Below are 18116 nucleotides of genomic sequence, written 5' to 3'. Positions count from 1 at the left end.
GTCATCATGAAGTAGTTTTGGTTTAAACATAGACCTTACTATAATCACAGACATTCCTGATATATTGAATCTTTTGACAATTTTATAGCAAGAAATTCAGATGCCATCGCAATAAGATTTCAAGTAGGGGTGTCAACCAGTCGGGTTTGGTGGAACCAGACTTGGACCAGATTTTCGGGTATGGTATTGGGTTTGGACTCGAGTCTAATCGGGTCTACTATAAGAAAAACCATACCTGGACCCGATAAAAACTACATAAACCAAACCCGGATCATACCCTGTAAAACCATATTTTTTATGATTTTTACATTGAAAAATTATGGGTCTTAATTGGAACTCGGGTCCGGGTCTGGTATATAATTTCACAAACTATACCTAGTCCATATATTAATGGAACCTTTGGGTCTGGACCTGAATCTTAATCAGGTCTTCTTATTTATCACCATATTCGGGCCCTATAGGGTTTGGTTTCGGTCAGATCCGGATAAACCAGGCTCGTTGACACCCCTAATAGCAAGAAACCCAAAAATATGGCTATTTCACGTTATGTTTTAAATACATCACCCTATTATTAAAATATCGTCAACAATTTTAAATTTACTTTTTAATAGTTTTTCATTATTTTTCTTACAGTTTCTAAATCCATACAGTCCTCCCCACCCCCAACCCCCACAAAAAAAAATACCAAAATTTCCCAACCTCTGACCACGTCACTAACCAGAAAAGCAAAAAGTTTCCCGTCCATGTATTTGCTGTCCATCTGAAAGATGGACGGCTATCAAAGACCTTAACGCATGGTACTGGGCCTAGATACCTTGGCAAGGAAGCAAGCAAGGCACTAAAAACACAACCCTCGACACGGCAGGGTCCATGTAGGAATCCAATTCCTGTTTGGCTTCAAAAACAACAAATCTGAACGAGGAACGGCTTCTAGAAACCCAAAATCCCAAACTTTTTGCCTCTCCATGGATCCCGCCAAGCACCACCACCTCTTCTCTCCGTGAGTTTGATCGAGAAACCGCGCGTTTCGATCGGCTTCTCGCCGTGAAGATGGCGGAGAACTCGCAACCGTTGGAGAGGAGCTTGAGGAACATTCTGGAACAGGACCAACTCAAGTGGGTCTTCGTCGGTGGCAAGGGGGGAGTCGGCAAAACCACGTGCAGCTCGATCCTCTCGGTCCTCCTGTCGAGGGTTCGATCGTCCGTGCTGATCATCTCCACGGATCCTGCGCACAACCTCAGTGACGCCTTCCAGCAGAAGTTCACCAAAACCCCAACCTTGGTCAATGGTTTCTCGAATCTGTTCGCCATGGTGTGCATCGGATTCTGGATATCTTCATCCTTTCCTGTTTTTTTGGGCCCACCCACTTTGATTTTTGGGGTCATAATGATGGGGGTGTTTGGGTTTTTTTTTCGTGTTTTTTGATTGGTTGGTGGTGTTATTCTTCGTAGTCGATTGTGTGTTTGGTCTAGATTTGTTGCTTCCCGGATGTTGGTTTTTGAATTGATCTAGGTCTGAGTGTTTGTTGATTGAGGTTTAGTGGGTTGTTATGATTTGGGTGGTTTGTTCGTTTTGTTCTTTGCTTAGAAGGTTGGTTTTTCGTTTGTTGATGGTGTGAACAACTGTTTCCTGTGAGGATTTTTATACGGGATGAATTGGGGTTTTCAGGAAGTGGATCCGAATGTGGAGAAGGATGAGATATCCAATGTAGAAGGGGTGGATAGTTTTCTTTCGGAATTGGCGAACGCGATTCCGGGAATTGACGAGGCCATGAGTTTCGCTGAGATGCTCAAGTAAATTGCCCTATTCACTTCTCCCTTTTTGTTAGTTCTTCTTTGATGTGCATTTTTTGCTGTCTGTGGTCCTGTTGGAATGTGCGAATTTGGACTTTTTGCTTGAGATCTACTGAACTTAGTTACATGCCGTTTGGAACTTTAAACCAGTTTTCCAGCTATATTTGTTTTCGTCAGGTTTTGTGTTCCATCTGATATTCAGTCAGCGTGCTTGCCAGCTTATCTGTTCAAATTTGTTGATCATCTTGTTTTGAAGTTTGAAGCAGCACACAAAAATAAACATGCCTTAAGATTATCTTAACTACTGTTTGTTGGTCTTCCAGTATGTGTATGTGGTAGAAGTGCTCTGTTTCCCTTTGCTTGTATAGTTAACTGATTGGTCATGCCTGCTCTCTATAATAACCTGGCTATAGTCTGCAGAACTTAAGCATATAACTGGATAATTGGGACTACATACCTACCTTGGTTGATCAGAATAGTTCAATTTCTTTTTCAGCTGTTCTGTTGTTTGGAACAACTGGTTGGGCATGTAATTAGATTTGCTTAATGTTGCCGAGAGGATAATGTGAAAAGACATATTAGTGCCTGGGGGATATCATGACTAAAAAAAGGAAGCAAGACTTCCGAGTCTTCTTCTACTGAAAGTGCACACACTTGACTCATAACAGAATGAATTGAGTTGGGAAAAAAGGTTTGAATTGATAGGATGAAGCTCGAACTAAGTGACCTAATCCTAAAGGATGTACTGAGCATGATGATATTTCATGCCAAATTCAGCACCAAGAGCTTCAACACAATTACTTATGTTGCAATAAAGATATAACTAGTAACAGACAATTGTATAAGTGGATGTGCAATACTAAGAATCATTCTTCTATGGATCAATATTTCGGATTTCTTATGTCCAAATGTGGATCAAATAATAAGCATTCCTTTGCAGGTGGTTTACGAGTTGCAAATAATTATGTTGTCGTATTGTATTAGTTTTATGTCCGATAATCGAAAAATTGGAATTTAAACTGCATATTCTTGCCATTCAGCCATTACATTCAACACAATTCTGTTATTAGAGCATGTCAACTTGGTTACAAGCTTTTGTGACATGGTATCTATCGATAACATTGAATTCATCTGGAGCAAACATTGGAAAAAGAAAAAAGATTTGGAAGATGTGGGAAAGAGTTCATTGTAACTAATCTTGACATCCTTTCACTGTCTTTTTTTTTGACATATTCTGTCCTCTACTGGAGTCCCATCTCTGGGATAAGCTAGGCATAGATTAGTTATTTGATTCCTTAGCAGGTTATGCTTCAATTGTTGCTAAATTGAGTTCGTTTGGCACTGAAATATTATTTTGTTACAGATTAGTTCAAACAATGGACTATTCAGTCATAGTGTTCGACACTGCCCCAACTGGACATACATTGCGGCTACTGCAGTTTCCTTCCATATTGGAAAAGGGACTTGGAAAGATTATGGCCTTGAGGAATAAATTTGGTGGCCTCATAAGCCAGGTAATAGAAACATCTTATTATAAGTGAATGTTATGTTGTTTGTTTCTTAAATTTGTAATTCCTCAATTCTTAACCAAATCACTACAGCGAGTTTCATGCTGTAGCCTGTAATGATTCATCATATATTACAAATATCAGTTGTCTTTCTCTCTAGTTTGGAAGATAGTTATTTTATCAATTAGGCTTGACACTATGAGATTTGGTATTCATTGAGGAGATGATAACTTCTTTTGTAGATCCCAACATGATTGGCCTTTTAAGACAGGAACAGTCTAAGAAGCTGACAGTAGCGGTGAAGATGTTTATCTGTATATTCCTTTTGGCCATGATATATGCGTCACTGTGAGTATATAATAAGTAGGGATTCAATCAGTTCAATAAACCCCCCTGTAACTTTTGTTGATGAAAGTATGTTGGATAGGGATGTTACTGTTAGTATAATTTAGTGGTCTGTTGTTAGAGTTGGATCACTTAAGGAGGGAAGGGAAGATGGTGCATCATCAGAAAATCACCTAATCTGTCTTCCTTTTATTATTCTTTCACATCATGGTGTCCATCCACTGTAATTGAGAGGTCTTGAATTTCGAATGATGACATTTACATTAGATTTGGCAGAGTTGTGGCACATTGTCATTACTTTTTTTCTTTTTACATCAAATAGCCTATGTCTGATGCTTGGCATGTCGTGTCTAGTGTATTCAACACTTGGCACCCGTTGTCCTAGTCATTTCTGGCACTTGACACAATGTCTCCATAACATGTCTGACACTTGACATGGTGTGTCTAATGTTTTGGACTGTTTAGAGTTCAAAGTAGACTTGTCATTGCCATATCCTACTGTGTCCATATCCAGCTGTGACCATACCAACACTTACATGTAAATTTAGATTCGATGCAGTTAGTTGGATAAAGTAATTCAAATATCACAAGGATTTGCCTAGGATGAATTAAAATTTGAATCTGGAACCAATAAATTTGGAGTTGGTTTGCACTTCCCCAGTCTCCCTATGAATACATCTAGACTGTAGATTCCTCAACTTGATGGTGGTATATGGCTGCATGTGATTCATCCTGTACAACCACACAAAGTGAATTCCATATTAGAAAAGCAAAGAAGCCTGTCTGTGCATGAACTGCAGAGTATGCAAGGGAGTAATACTCCATATAACTAGAGAAAAGCCCAAGAGATTTTCAATCTCTTTTCAGAAATGCAATCCTTCTGCACATCCATGTTTCATGGTAAGATCCGTGCTCACCATGTCCACCTAGGCAAACTGATAAGTTTGTGTGGTAAATCCAAAAGAACAAAGTAAGCATACAAATTGTTTGATGAAATGCCTAAACCAAAGGAACCTTATGAAGGGTGCTCATTCAACCATGGATGCAACTGCATTTATAGGTGAAATCCAAAAGAACAGAGTAAGAGTACACATTGTTTGATGAAATGCCTAAACCAAAGGAGCTTTACCTATGTAACCTTATGAAGGGTGCTCATTCAACCATGGATGCAACACATTTATAGGTGTACCTTGATATGCTGCAGCAAAGAGTTCCACCCAACAAATTCACCTTCTCTCCATTGCTAACAGCTTGTGTGACATCTTCTAACTCAAGGACGGGAGGCAAATTCGTGCCATATAATGAAACTGGGATTTTGGTCAGGCTCAGGACTTTTATTGCCAATGTTTTTTTTGAGATGCATATGAATTGCAATGCTGTAGATCCCCTCATTGAGTTGAATAAGCTTGGCCAGATGGATGGTTCGGAGCCCCATTGACCTTTCCTGCATAGTGTGTGTGCCTCATTTGGAGTTGCAGTCTCAAGGCGTGTGTGCATTTTTAGGCCTGTGAGTCTCATTCTTCACTGCAGGTTGCACCTTGATAGGTCCCCTTGAGGCATGACGTTTTCACCACACCTTGAGATGGACGCCTCATGCCTTAGGAGGAGCTTTTAGTAAAACTGCTTGAAAAGATACTGATCTTTATATGTTTCTTAGTTCTTGTCTAGTGTATAAATCAAACTTTCTTATGTAAGCAATGATATGATGCTGTGAAGCAGCTTTATGGAGAAATAAATAAATCAATACCTTTCATATGTGTTTTTGAATTTGTTTTGAGATGAATCTATATTGACCAGCTCTCTGTGTTAGGTAACACGAATGTTTGGTGTTGATGATGAATTTGGTGAGGATGCCCTTATTGGTAAGTTGGAAGGCATGAAGGATGTGATTGAACAAGTTAATAGGCAATTCCGTGATCCGGTAAGCTGAGAAAACTGCCTTTTAGTACTTCCCAAGTTCTTTTTTCTGTCTTCCTCCACTATTTTCGCATTGTTTAGTTATTCCTTTGCTTTTGCTTCAAAAGGTGTAAAAAATAAGGAAATAAAAAACACAATCAATTGGCACATATTCATTTTGATTCTTATATTTATCTTTACACTCTGTAACTGTAAATGATCACATTATGAAGAATTTAGAGAGGTAAGAGCAAACATACTCTTATTCTACACTGATTATGATATTAAGCATTAGTTGAAGTGGTGATGTGGAAGTGATTTATATATCTTGGTTCCGATGTTTAGGAATGGTGCTGGTAACTTGAAAGCATAAAGTTGCCAACTATGTCACATAGGTGCGGGTGTGGCGATGCGACACTTCAAAAAAACATGGATGCGGGGGTGCGGGAGGGTATGTATGTATATATATATATAACAATTAACAGTAACACTAATGAAATAAAAAGCAATTATCATATCATGAATTCATCATGCATTCAATAAATCAAATTAACAATCTACAATTATATTCTTCATCAATAAAAACTAACGCCACAATTAAATCAACCTAAATATATTATGGAAACAATAAAACAAATAAAGTAGAAAAGAAGTAAATTATACTAATAAAAGAAGCAAACAATGCATAATTACATACAAAAAAGCATATCCTACACAATGTATATAACGATAAGGTAATGATCCTAATAATTTTTTGATTCATTATCAAATTCATTGTAAGAAGGAAGAGTACAGTCAGATAAGTTCATGTTTATAATGTTGAAATCATGCTTTCTCTCTCTAAGTCACATCCATCTGGGTTTATATTTCAAAATTTGGATGATCCTTGTCTGCATTACAATTAAAATTTTAAAATGTTAAATACTTGCATATTTAAATGAAGAAACTAAGAAATAGTCAAATAACTAAGAGATTAATACTTGTATTTCTCATTGGTTCGCAAAAGTAATTGAATATTGAAATGAATAAAGACTAAATCCTCTGCATACTTGCTGGTGAGTTTGTTTTTCTTTATGTTGTGGATTTGAGCATATGTGATCTAATTTCTTTCACAACAAGATGAACTAACAGGCTAGGATAGCAATCTCAATGCAAGACGTTGGAGAAGCGATGTTTTTTATTTACATGTTGACCACCATCTGATAGGATCTATATCCTCCTCTTCTCTCGTTATTAATGTCTGTCCATATAACCTCAAAGATGAAAATTTTACAAACTCTTGTGTGACTTGATTTAGAATACGCGATTTTTGATAAAATCTTGCCATGCACATATTTCTATGCCTTGATAGCTCTGGGTCTAAATTTGGAGGAACACGACCAACACTACCTTCATGTCACTTCTTTGCATAATATTTGGGATTGAGAGAATGTGCCATGTAATGCAAATGAGTGTTGCTCTTATCCCATTTTTTTATTAAAATTGAATGTATATGATTAAAAAAATTTAAATCATCTATTGTAGATTTTTTTTTTCGTGCTTGAAAACTACAACTTAAATTTTTTAATTATATTATCCCACATTTCATAAACTTTGTGAAGCATAGGCTCATCTATGTCAACTTCTCTCCGTATTTCCCAAATACGTTGCATAAACTCAAGGAAGTATACGACTTTATCCTAAATCTCATCATCAATAATGAATTTCTTAATTTTTTGAGCATTGACAGCATTGCCAGTACGATAGAATGTCCAATTCTCATCAGTCACCATGTTAACCAAAACATTCTTGACTTCCTTAATTCTTTTTACCATCATAATGATGGACGTAAAACGTGTTTCAACAACCTTCAATAATTTCATATCAGAATGCCTATTAAATATGACATTAGCATGACGGTGGTTGACAACAAAATTCGTAATATTTTTGCCATTTTTTATAATTTCTCAATCCATGAACATATAGCATATACTGGTGAATTTTCTTCTTTTGAGTTGTAGATGTTCTTGACGGTCAGATTCAAGTTGTGTGCTACACAGGAAGTCCAAAAAATATAAGGATACTCACTCTCCAAACTCAATGCTGCACTTTTACAAACTAAAGCGTTGTTTGGGATAATTTGCACTATTTTCTTATCACCCATTTATTTTATTACTTTTATAAACAACTCCTTCAAATACTCAATAATTTTATATTGCCCAAATGCATCTAGGTAGGTGATCTGACATTGAAAAGCAATGAATAAATAAATAAGATATTATTACATGATTAATGTTTCTTTCATTGTGATGGTGAGTGTTGCTAATTTTCTTCTCTCATCCTTGTCATGAGCTACATTGCCATAGTTGTAGGGAACAATCTGTCCAAGAGAGTGTATATGCCTCCACCAAGTAGTAGCGATCCGCTGCGAAAGAAACACGGAGTATTGGTTACAAAATTGACATCTGAACAACCACAGCTTATAGAATGGATTACAGTTCGTCTGTTTGTGCAACAGAAAATTCGCTGGTATAATTCCATATTGAACATTATATATAGGGATAGAACTGGTCCATTCCATGCTAGAAATCGTTTTTGCCGTTTCTGGTACCCTTTTTCATATATCTGACCCTGCACGTGTTCGGCATGGTCCGTTTTTTAAGAATCAGCACTTGGATTGTGTTTTTCGATGAAAAATGTTTTTTGTTTTGAGGCTTGAATATCTACAAAAGTTAAGTTTTATGGTGATGATTTTTGAGCCGTAAAAAAAAAATCTGATTGTGTCTTAATTGGACGACTATGTCACATGGGTGCGGGTGCGGGGATTCGGCACTTCCAAAAAACTCGAGTGCGGGGGTGCGGCAGGGGCAAAAATGTAATATATATAAGGGGTCCGGGGGTTCCCCCGACGCGGTTTTTTTCAAATTTCATTTTATATACAGTTGCATGATAGCGCACCCATCTCGTCAGGAGAACAGTGAATACTAATAGCCAGCAAGGCTACCACCATCATTATCATTTATTATGGAGAAAAAAAATCCTTTACGAAAAAGAAGGATCAGCAAGGCTACCACCATCATTATCATTTATTATGGAGAGAGAAAATCCTTTACGAAAAAGAAGGATCAGGATTGAAAATGCAGGAGCAGCAGCAACTGTCAGCAGAATTTTTTTTTTAAAAAATTCCGCAGCGCATTTCATAGGGCAATTTTTTTTTTTAAAATCCAAAAAAAATGGACCTAAATGATCTTGGGTGCGGTCAACGCACCCAAGATCGGGTTGACCACACCCGGTGCCGCACTCGTACCCGCACCCACGTCGAGTCACGTCGACGCGGGTGCGACACCTTGCTAGCCGAATCCCTGTGACATAGTTGGACGATCAATTTACTTAGAGGTATAATTTGTGCAACAACCCTTCCTACCTGATAGAGAAGGATCTCATGATCTTGAACAGGTCTTACCTGGGATTGGAAATCCCAAGTTGAAAAACCACAAGACGAGGAACTTGGCACCTCCTCGCCTATTAAAATCGGAACTTGTAGAACTTGTATTTTTTCAGTAGGCCTTTTGGGCCTGACAAATTTAGCCTAGTTCATCTAACTCTGGCTAAACCTGGCTAATCACTTCGATGGATTCAGATGCACTCATCTGATCCAAGCCTAGATGCACTCATCTGATCCAAGCCTAGTTCATCTAACTCTGGCTAAACCTGGCATCTACTTGGTTGCTTCACTCAAGAGGCTAACTACGGTCACCTACAGCCAAGCATGGTGAGGAATCAGGAATTGAAAGCCTGGATCCTTAAAGGAGTTATGCTTCCAAACAATAGAGGGTATCTACAACTCCTTTGAAATGCATTTCTCTTGAAGTCTAGTTTTTGTATTTCCCCCGACTCCCTTGCAAATTCCTCCAACACCGGTTCTAGTCGTAGACTAGTTTTTAAAAATATTGGGCCACTAAGCGAAAAAGTAATGAAATTAATCAGTGAACGCCTTTGAATATTTGTTCACCCATAAGAAACAATGGAAGTTCCATTTTGTTCTTATGAAAATTTCTTAATCTCTAGCAATCTCTCAATATTTGCCATCTCTTGTGCAAAAATTGTTGTTCGTAGTTTTTCTGAACATGGAAGTACATAGTCACTCAAGTTACAATTCGCCAGTGAAGTAATTAAATCCTTCAAATAAGGATTTCTAGTTCCATTAAATGAAAGTGAACTAAAATAAAAATATATTTCTATTTTTCTAACCTTTCATATATATTGAATGATGCTTGTACCGTTCCTCTTCCTTTACTTTTTATATCCACTTTTCTTTTCTTTTTTAGCATCTTCTTGGTGGCTTAAAAATGGTACATTGATTGCACAAGAATTACTCATTGTCTTCCTCTTCTCATATTCATCTTGTATTTTGTTGTATTGTCTCTGCATTGCCTCATCAACTCTTTTGCATCTTGAAATGCCATGTCCTGATATCTTCAACAAATGAGCTCTAACTTTTCTATAAGACCCAACATAATCTTTCTCACAAAGTTTGCATCGAAATCTCTTATTTCCTCCACCTCCTCTAATTTTTTCATGCTTATCCACATGTACCCATAGTGGCCCCCATCATCACATGAAGCAACCAACAAACGAGAATCAATACTATCACTACCAGCAACACTAGCCCCAAAACTTACATTTGGGGATGAGGATGACGCAATTTATTTTTCTTTTTTTGCAAGTCCTTTCCTTTTATCCGCCATTTTTGTCCTTAAAACAAAAAAAAAATTATTAAAATAAAATTCATATAAGATTCTGCAGAACCAAATAAAATAAAAGGAAAGGGAAATGACATCTGCTAAGGCGAACACCTGGGTTCAACATTGCCAAACCCAGCAAGGCTGGGAGCCGAACCCAACCCAGAAGGGTTGTGTTCGACAACCCAGGACTGAGAGCCAAACCCAGCCTAATAGGGCTAGGTTTGACAGCCCGGTGTTGGGTTCAACGGCCCAGGCTAGGAGCCGAACCTAGCCTAACAGGACTGGGTTCAACAACATGGGGCTAGGAGCCGAACCCAGCCCAGAAGAGTTGTGTTCGTCAACCCAGCCCAACGGGGTTCGGTCTGTCGAACCTAGGGTTGGGAGCCGAACCCAGCCCAATAGGACTAGGAGCTGAACCAGACCAACAGAAGAAGAAGAAGAAGAAGAAGAAGAGAGAGAGAGATACCTTGTAGTCACCATCGTAGGAGAGGAGGGCTCGGGTTCGACAACAGTCGTGGAATAGGAGTATAGGAGAGGAGAAGGAGGGAGGCATCGGGATTGGGGGGAGGGAGATTCACCCTAATCCCGCCCAGCCCCTTTCGTAGTTTTTATTTTTATTTTTTTTATTTTTGGGTCCAAAATGGACAGTTATGACCCACCCAGGGTCGGCTTGACCGCACCGGGTGCTGCACCTGCACCCGTGTTGCGATGCGGGTGCGGCACCCTGATGGCCAAATCCTTGTGACATAGGTTGCCAACTCTACGAGTAAAACACAATTTACAAGAGCTAGTATAGTGCATTAGAAAATGCTCCTCAAGCTTTCTCTAACATTATGGATGATATTAAATTTTTTTATTTTTGACAGTGCTAGAAGAGTAAAAAAATGTTATACCATGATTAAGAGTGGTAGCTTATGTCACCGTTTATTAATACCCTTATAAAAATCAAATAGCTGTATTTGCCAATACTGAAAACATAAAAACAAGCTTCTTGATAATTCTTTCATCAATGTTGTAAAAAGAATATCACATGTATCAGAATTGTGTAGAATATACATTTTTATACCATATCTTATTGTAAGATATAAAAAATGATTAAAAGTGTAAATTGTAATTTTCAAATATCAGCATTTAACAAATTTAAAATGTTTAAACCGTAGAAATAAATAATAATGTTTAAACAACCATAACTCAGACATATTGCAATAAGAACTAGGGATCAGATACTTGTAAAAAATGCATCGACCATAAAATATTAAGAGTGTATAAGTTTGAAAAAGTGTTAAATACGATATGTTATATAACAACAAAAGGGTTTCTTGTCAATATAACAATAAAAAAGGTTTCTTACTGTCTATTAGTGAATGCTTTTACCAATCACAATGAAAGAAAAATTGTGATAATGGTCTTCTTTCTTAGAGTAATTTCATTCCTCCCCCCTTCTTTTCTTCCAGTGTTTCCACTATGTATTTATGTCATCATAAGCTAGGGAGAAGTTTTTTGTTTTGCTTTTAATATAAGAATAGAGCCAACAGTAGACCAAGCTGAAGGTATGTAATGAGTTTGAAACCCATGGGCGTGTGTCCCTTGCTGTGAGGCCAAAGCTTGGTGACCTCTATGGTGGGCACAGGGGACCTGGGATTTTTACACCAATGAGCTTGCAAGTGACTGAGGTGGTTTTCCCCTATTATCCAAAAAGAAAAGAAAAAGGGTCAACAGGACATTCATAGTCTTTTTGTACAGGTCTCATTAAAATTTGGAAAAAAAGATTTTTGCTTGAAATTTTCTAATATAGAAAATTAAATGAAGCTATATCTTATGATGCAACAGTTCGATATGGTATGACATCCCTTTTCCCAATAAGAGTGGCGTACCCGATTGTATGGAGTGTCCATTCCTTTCCAGAAAGATGATGTGTGTTTGAAGAGTCCTCAGAAGATTCTGGGAATGTATTAACTCTGGTCAACAATGCTAGTATTGGCCAAGTAAAATATCTGCTTGCCATGGGTAAGTTCCATAAAATGTGGTTTTTGAATGAAATCTTAGAATTAAGGCACATGCCTCTTATTCTCATGTTTCATGTAGACCAGGACATTGGACTTCCCTCCCACAAACCACTGGTATGGTGACTGACGTGGTGCCTCCTGATCCTTTCTATGGGAACAGTAAATATTTGTTCATTACCTGGAGTGAAAACAGAACCAGTGGAGGCCTATAGAGTCAGGATCATGATGTAGTTTTAGGTTGCCCCTAGAATCTCTTCCCCCATAGCTTGACTGCCCATAGCTGGTTCCGAGGAAAACTTGCATCATCTCCATATCTGATTTATTATATCTAGTCCAGTACTAGAAGTAGTTCTCTCTTGGAGTCACGCCATGTCTCCTTATGTACTTAGGTCTGCCTTTCTTATAACTTTTGATTTTCCCTCACTGAATTTGTGCATAAATTTGTCTGGCAGGATTTGACAACTTTTGTATGTGTCTGCATCCCGGAGTTCCTGTCCCTCTATGAGACAGAAAGGTTGGTCCAAGAATTGACTAAGTTTGAGATTGACACACACAATATCATCATTAATCAAGTACTTTATGACGAAGAAGGTACTTATTATCTTAGTGTCCATCAAAGCATACAAAAAATATTTCTCTAATATGTTCTGTTTCTGCATCATTGTGTCAGGTGGTAAGTGTTAACTATGACCATGTGCTTCATTTATGTAGCTGTTGAATCCAAGTTGCTGAAAGCACGGATGCAGATGCAGAAGAAGTATCTTGACCAGTTCTATACATTGTATGATGACTTTCACATCACTTTGCTGCCATTGCTTCCAGAAGAGGTAATTTTCCTCCTCTGAGCTAAATCACTCGGTTATTTTTTCCCTTCAACATATCACAATTATGGACCAATCCTATTGAGGATCAGCTAAACACATGTTTGGTTTCTACAAATAAATGATTGTCCCCTGGCAATTCATTTCCTGGTATGGTTCATGAATCCTCTAATTCCAAGCATTGTTTTCAAAATGTATAGTCCAGATGTCTTCAGCAAGCATAGTATTTGGTTGACTGGTCTCAAGACGAAAAAAAAAAACAGATTTTATTCTCTGTTTTACTATTCGTTGGAGAGTGTACTGGTTCCATAACAGCGCAGATTTTCTATTTTCCCTGTCAAATTTTAACCTGATATTAGTCACATGGCCATTATTCATTATCATGATATAAAGATTCATACTTATATCCCATTCACATTACCATCATCATCATCATCATCATCTTATAGACATGCAATAGGATCACCGCAGTGTCATCACCTTCATAATGTGTCATCACCTTCTTGAAGTTTCCAAATATGTTTTCACATATGTAGTAATAAGTGCGTTTTTGGAAACATCTCAACTTTATGATGGTATTTAAAAAAACTGAAATATTCCCAGACTTAAATTTCTCCTATTTGAAACTATCGTGATTTTATCAGGATATTGATACAACATTTAAATGTTTATACCTTTGTATCTTTTCCATATTTTTTTTTTTTCATATGGTCCATTGTTTTCCGAAGATTTTCCCAAGAAATGGAATGTTTTTTACTTATTGCAAGATTTCCCCTCATGGAGAAATTTTTGATACTGAGATTTCTGACATTGGTTTTTACCATTTGTAAATCAAGTTACAAGAGTAGATTCCTACTGGTATCTTAACAGTTGGAAGAGGTTTCTCTTTTCCTTAAATCATAGAAAACATGGTAAAATGTCAATTGGATTGTAGGGACTCTTTTTTTTATCGATTCACTTCAACAAATGCTGCAACTTTGAAACTTAAAAAAGTGAAGAAAAGGAAAAATGAAACCTGAAATAACTGCCTCTTAGGTCTGTGGAGTTGAAGCTCTAAAAACATTTTCTGCTCACTTCATAAAAACATACAAGCCATCAACAACCAAAGGAACCGTCGAGGAGCTTGAGAGAAGGGTGTCCACCTTGAGGGTGCAGTTGAAAGAAGCCGAGAAGGAGTTGGACAGACTGAGGAAAGGGAAACAGGTGCTCTGATCTCTCAGTTTTCTTCTTTCAATTGTTTTGTTGAAGAAAATTAGACTCTGGTTTATCATTATTGGAATAATTTAGTTTGTCAATTATCCATAATATATGAAATTTGTTGTTTTTTTGTCTTTGGTGGGATCTAATATCCCCGAGTCGACGTGGTTTAACACTGGCAACATAACATGTTTGGGTCTTTCTTAGATAGAATTGAGCAACTCAACCAACGCCGGTCATTCATCAATTAGGTGGCCATACCTTTTGAAAGGGAGCTCTAAAACTCCAGACAGGGACCAGCGTATCTAGTCTTGAGACTGGCCTGCTTGCACATGCATCTATGGACCACCAGACTTGAAAAACGACTATTCAGATGTGCAAGAGGGCGGGGAGGGAGGGGGGGGAGTGGAAAGTATTTGGTATCCTCGTGGGTAGGAAACCCCTTAGCTGGAACTCAGTGGACGGCTGTTTTGACCAAATCTAACCCCATGAATGCATTTAACATGGTCAAAATAGCAGGAATCGACTCTTTGATCATATTTTTTTCAACATAAAAATACAATTTTATGATGGTTGAAAATTTGGTACATAGGCTGTTGATTTTTCAACCCTTAAAAATCTTAACATGATCCAAACAACAATTTCTACTAACCCAAACATATAGATCAAATCTGGAGGAGTGTTGGATGCTAAAAAAACATTCAAAATTTTAAAAACATTACAGTTTTCTACTAGGGGTTCCTTACCCCGAGGTTAGCAAACATTAACCCTGCAAGGGGCCACCAAATTTATGAAAAATGATAAATCATAACTGGTTAGTATTTTGGATTGGAATCATCGATGAGAACCATGCCCCTTTATAGTTATCTTCAAGTTCATTTATCCTCTGAAACTTTTATGATTAAGATCATAAGAACCCCTGAACACGAGTTAAATTACCATGCCCCTTCATTGCTGTGCCAAACGTTTGATCATTATGTATTGTTACTAGGGCTGGTAGAACCGAACAGGGCATGTTCAAGCTCGACTTGTTTACCAGTGAATTGAGCTCGTGGCTTGGCTCATGTTTGTGTTTAGCCGAGCCAAGCTTGGGCTCATCTCGTCCCTGAATGAGACCATCCAAACATGAGCTGGCTTGTTTAAAAACATTGTATTTTATTTATACATGGAATATATATATACTTGAAAAAAATATATTTTTTATAGATTACACTTGATAGTGTATATTTTATGTATATATTTTTTATTCATCCTTCTCTTTTTATATATATTTTATGCATTCTTCTTTTTATATATTACACTTAAAATATATATTATACATAAAAATATAGATATTATCCATACAAGCTCTCCCAAGCCAAGCTGAGCTGAACACCATGTGTTTAGGCTTGACTTGTTTAAGCTAAACAAGCTGTTCGTGACTCGGCTCACCAACTATACTAACCGATCATGAATGAGTTCATGACGAGCCAAACCAAGCCGACTCGCGAGCTGCTCTGTTTGTTTACCAGTCCTAATTGTTAGGACTTATAAAGCTCTTTGGCTGGACTCAATTGAAACCAACGTGCAGTAAAGTTCAGTCTAACTTGCTGGTGCTCGCACTCTGCCTTTTTTTTTTCCTGGTGAACTTGATGTAGAGGATGCATCTGGTCACTGTGCTCCATCTGAAACGATTAACATGCTTGTCCAAGACAAAGGATGAATGCTTTCATAATATGAATTATATTGCCAATTTGCATATTTATCATAATCCAATCAGACTTGTACAAACTTCTAAGAAGTAAAATTCACCCTCATTTCTCTATATCCTGTTCTGACCACCACCTGTCTTGGATTTTGATCATCGCCCCGAGCTATATCCAGTCCAGCAGCGTGAACAACGGAGCATTGGTGGTTGCCATGCACATAGATAGTATCAAGCTTATTGCCACAAGCCCGCTGCCCGGCTCCTTCTGAGAATTGGAACCATGAGGGGTGGAGATCTCTCTACCTCCATTGCTCTGGCCATGATTGCTGAGTGCACGGTGTTGATTGAGGTGGGCTTGTCTATTTATAATGCTAAGTTGTTCAGGTGTGAGCCGTTGCTATCGGTCAGCATTAATGCTAGAGCTTGGAAGGTTCGCTGGGCTACGAAATCGTGGTCTCCATGGTTGCTGACGTGGAGATTTTCTTTATGTCCCAATATCTTGGGATTTTCTTGGTGAGGAGAAAAAACTCGCGATAATTTAGTTGTTTTTTGTTGCGTAAAATTGGGCTAGTATCGTCATATCATATCTTCAAAATATGCAATATCTTTGAAAATATCCCTATGTAGGGATTGTATGGTGTCTTGAGATATCATAATAAAATCATGATATTTTCAAAATATCGGGCGATATTGGTTAGAAGAGCATGGCCAGAAGAGATGCAAGACGACGTCATTGTGGAGGCAGTGATTAAGTGGGGCCTTGCTAGTCCACGGGCCCACATAATGTGGTCACTTATCCTAAATTGATTTTATAACCAAAATGTGGGCTGCCTTGGGTTCACAGATGAGTCCGGAGGGAGGGAAAACAGGGGAGTTGTTCAAGGTCATGTGATAGGAGCCGAGGTACATCAAAGATAAGCTCGTGCTGACATCCTTGTCGTTATGGGTTTGTGGGCCCATGCCTGCTTACCTACCCATTGTTAGGACATGGGTGGGTCCCAATGATGTGTGGGTACATGTTTGTTTGTGTTTATAGGCTTGCAAAAGGTGATAGGATGATGGGTAGGCCGGCAATGAGAGTGGATTTCACGACAACATTTTTGTAAGTCTAGATGCCGATGGCTAAAGGAGGAAGATCGTAACACAAAAAAAAATCATGCAGTAGGCAATAAGAATATTATGAAGTTGAATATTTTTTTCATATCAAAGGCAATGAAGATATAAAAAAAAGAGTCCATAACTTATTTCAGGAGATTGTTTACTGGAGAAGATATACAGGTAGAAGCTGTAGATGACCAAGACAACCCAAGGGTAACTGAAGAGGTTAAGGTGGAGGAGGTGCACCAAGCAGTTTTTGAGCTGGACCCTGAGAGTGCTCCAAGCCCTGATGTGTTCTAAGGCAGGCGACCTATGTAAAGTAGTAATGAACTTTTTTAAAACCAAGAAAATGATCAACAAGTTCATTCAGTTCAGGTCCATCAACCTATATAATTTTGTGTATACAAAAATATTTGTTAGTAGGATGAGAGGAGTGTTGGAAAGATTACCTTCCTGAGGGACAGATCGATTCATGACAATATACTCTTAGCCCATGAGATGGTGGAATCAATGGCAACAGGAAAACAAAAATGTGTCATGTTCAAAACAGAATTGATTAAAACATATGATATAATTGGGTCGCACTTCCTGGAGGAGACTCTCAAAGGTGTTGGCTTTGATAACAGATGAATTGAGACTATCATGCAATGCGCGAAATCCCCCCAGTTTGCGGTGATCATCAATAGTGAACCTAGTGATCTTTTTCCTAGCAGTAGCTAGGGGCATTAAACAAGGGAACCCAATGACACCCTACCTTTTTTTGTTGGTAATGGAGAGAGCATCTCGCAACATAAACTGAGAGGAAAGCCTGGGTCGATTATTCTCAATCCATGTGAAAGGATTCAAGTGGCATCACAACTTCTGTAGATGATGCTCTATTCTTTATGCAGGATAGAAAAAGAGTCTGTAACTTCTTGTCTGTGATTGATTCTTTTGAAAGACTATCTGGACTCCAGGTCAGTAAAAAAAGCCATTCTGTCCCTTTTTAATCTTTTCCAATGAAAGGATCCTCCAAATTCAGCAGGTGAGTGGTTGGCATGC

At 38.0% G+C, this 18116-nt stretch overlaps 1 protein-coding gene across 1 annotated transcript; it reads left to right on the top strand.

Moving 5' to 3' along the window:
• Positions 1–913: 913 nt before the first annotated feature.
• LOC149832997 (ATPase GET3A-like) lies at positions 914–14426 on the top strand. Its single transcript, XM_090014830.1, has 7 exons — positions 914–1311; positions 1669–1793; positions 3157–3307; positions 5457–5567; positions 12725–12863; positions 12984–13099; positions 14129–14426. Exons 1-7 carry the CDS (start codon positions 1051–1053, stop codon positions 14303–14305), a joined length of 1080 nt encoding a protein of 359 aa, XP_089870956.1. The 5' UTR covers positions 914–1050; the 3' UTR covers positions 14306–14426.
• Positions 14427–18116: the final 3690 nt, after the last annotated feature.

The sequence above is a fragment of the Nuphar pumila genome, chromosome 7, assembly GCF_984573655.1.
Source record: "Nuphar pumila chromosome 7, dmNupPumi1.hap1.1, whole genome shotgun sequence".
NCBI classification, from domain to species: Eukaryota; Viridiplantae; Streptophyta; class Magnoliopsida; order Nymphaeales; family Nymphaeaceae; genus Nuphar; species Nuphar pumila.
Note: the sequence above shows the minus strand (reverse complement) of the source record. Positions and strands in the feature narration are given on the sequence as shown.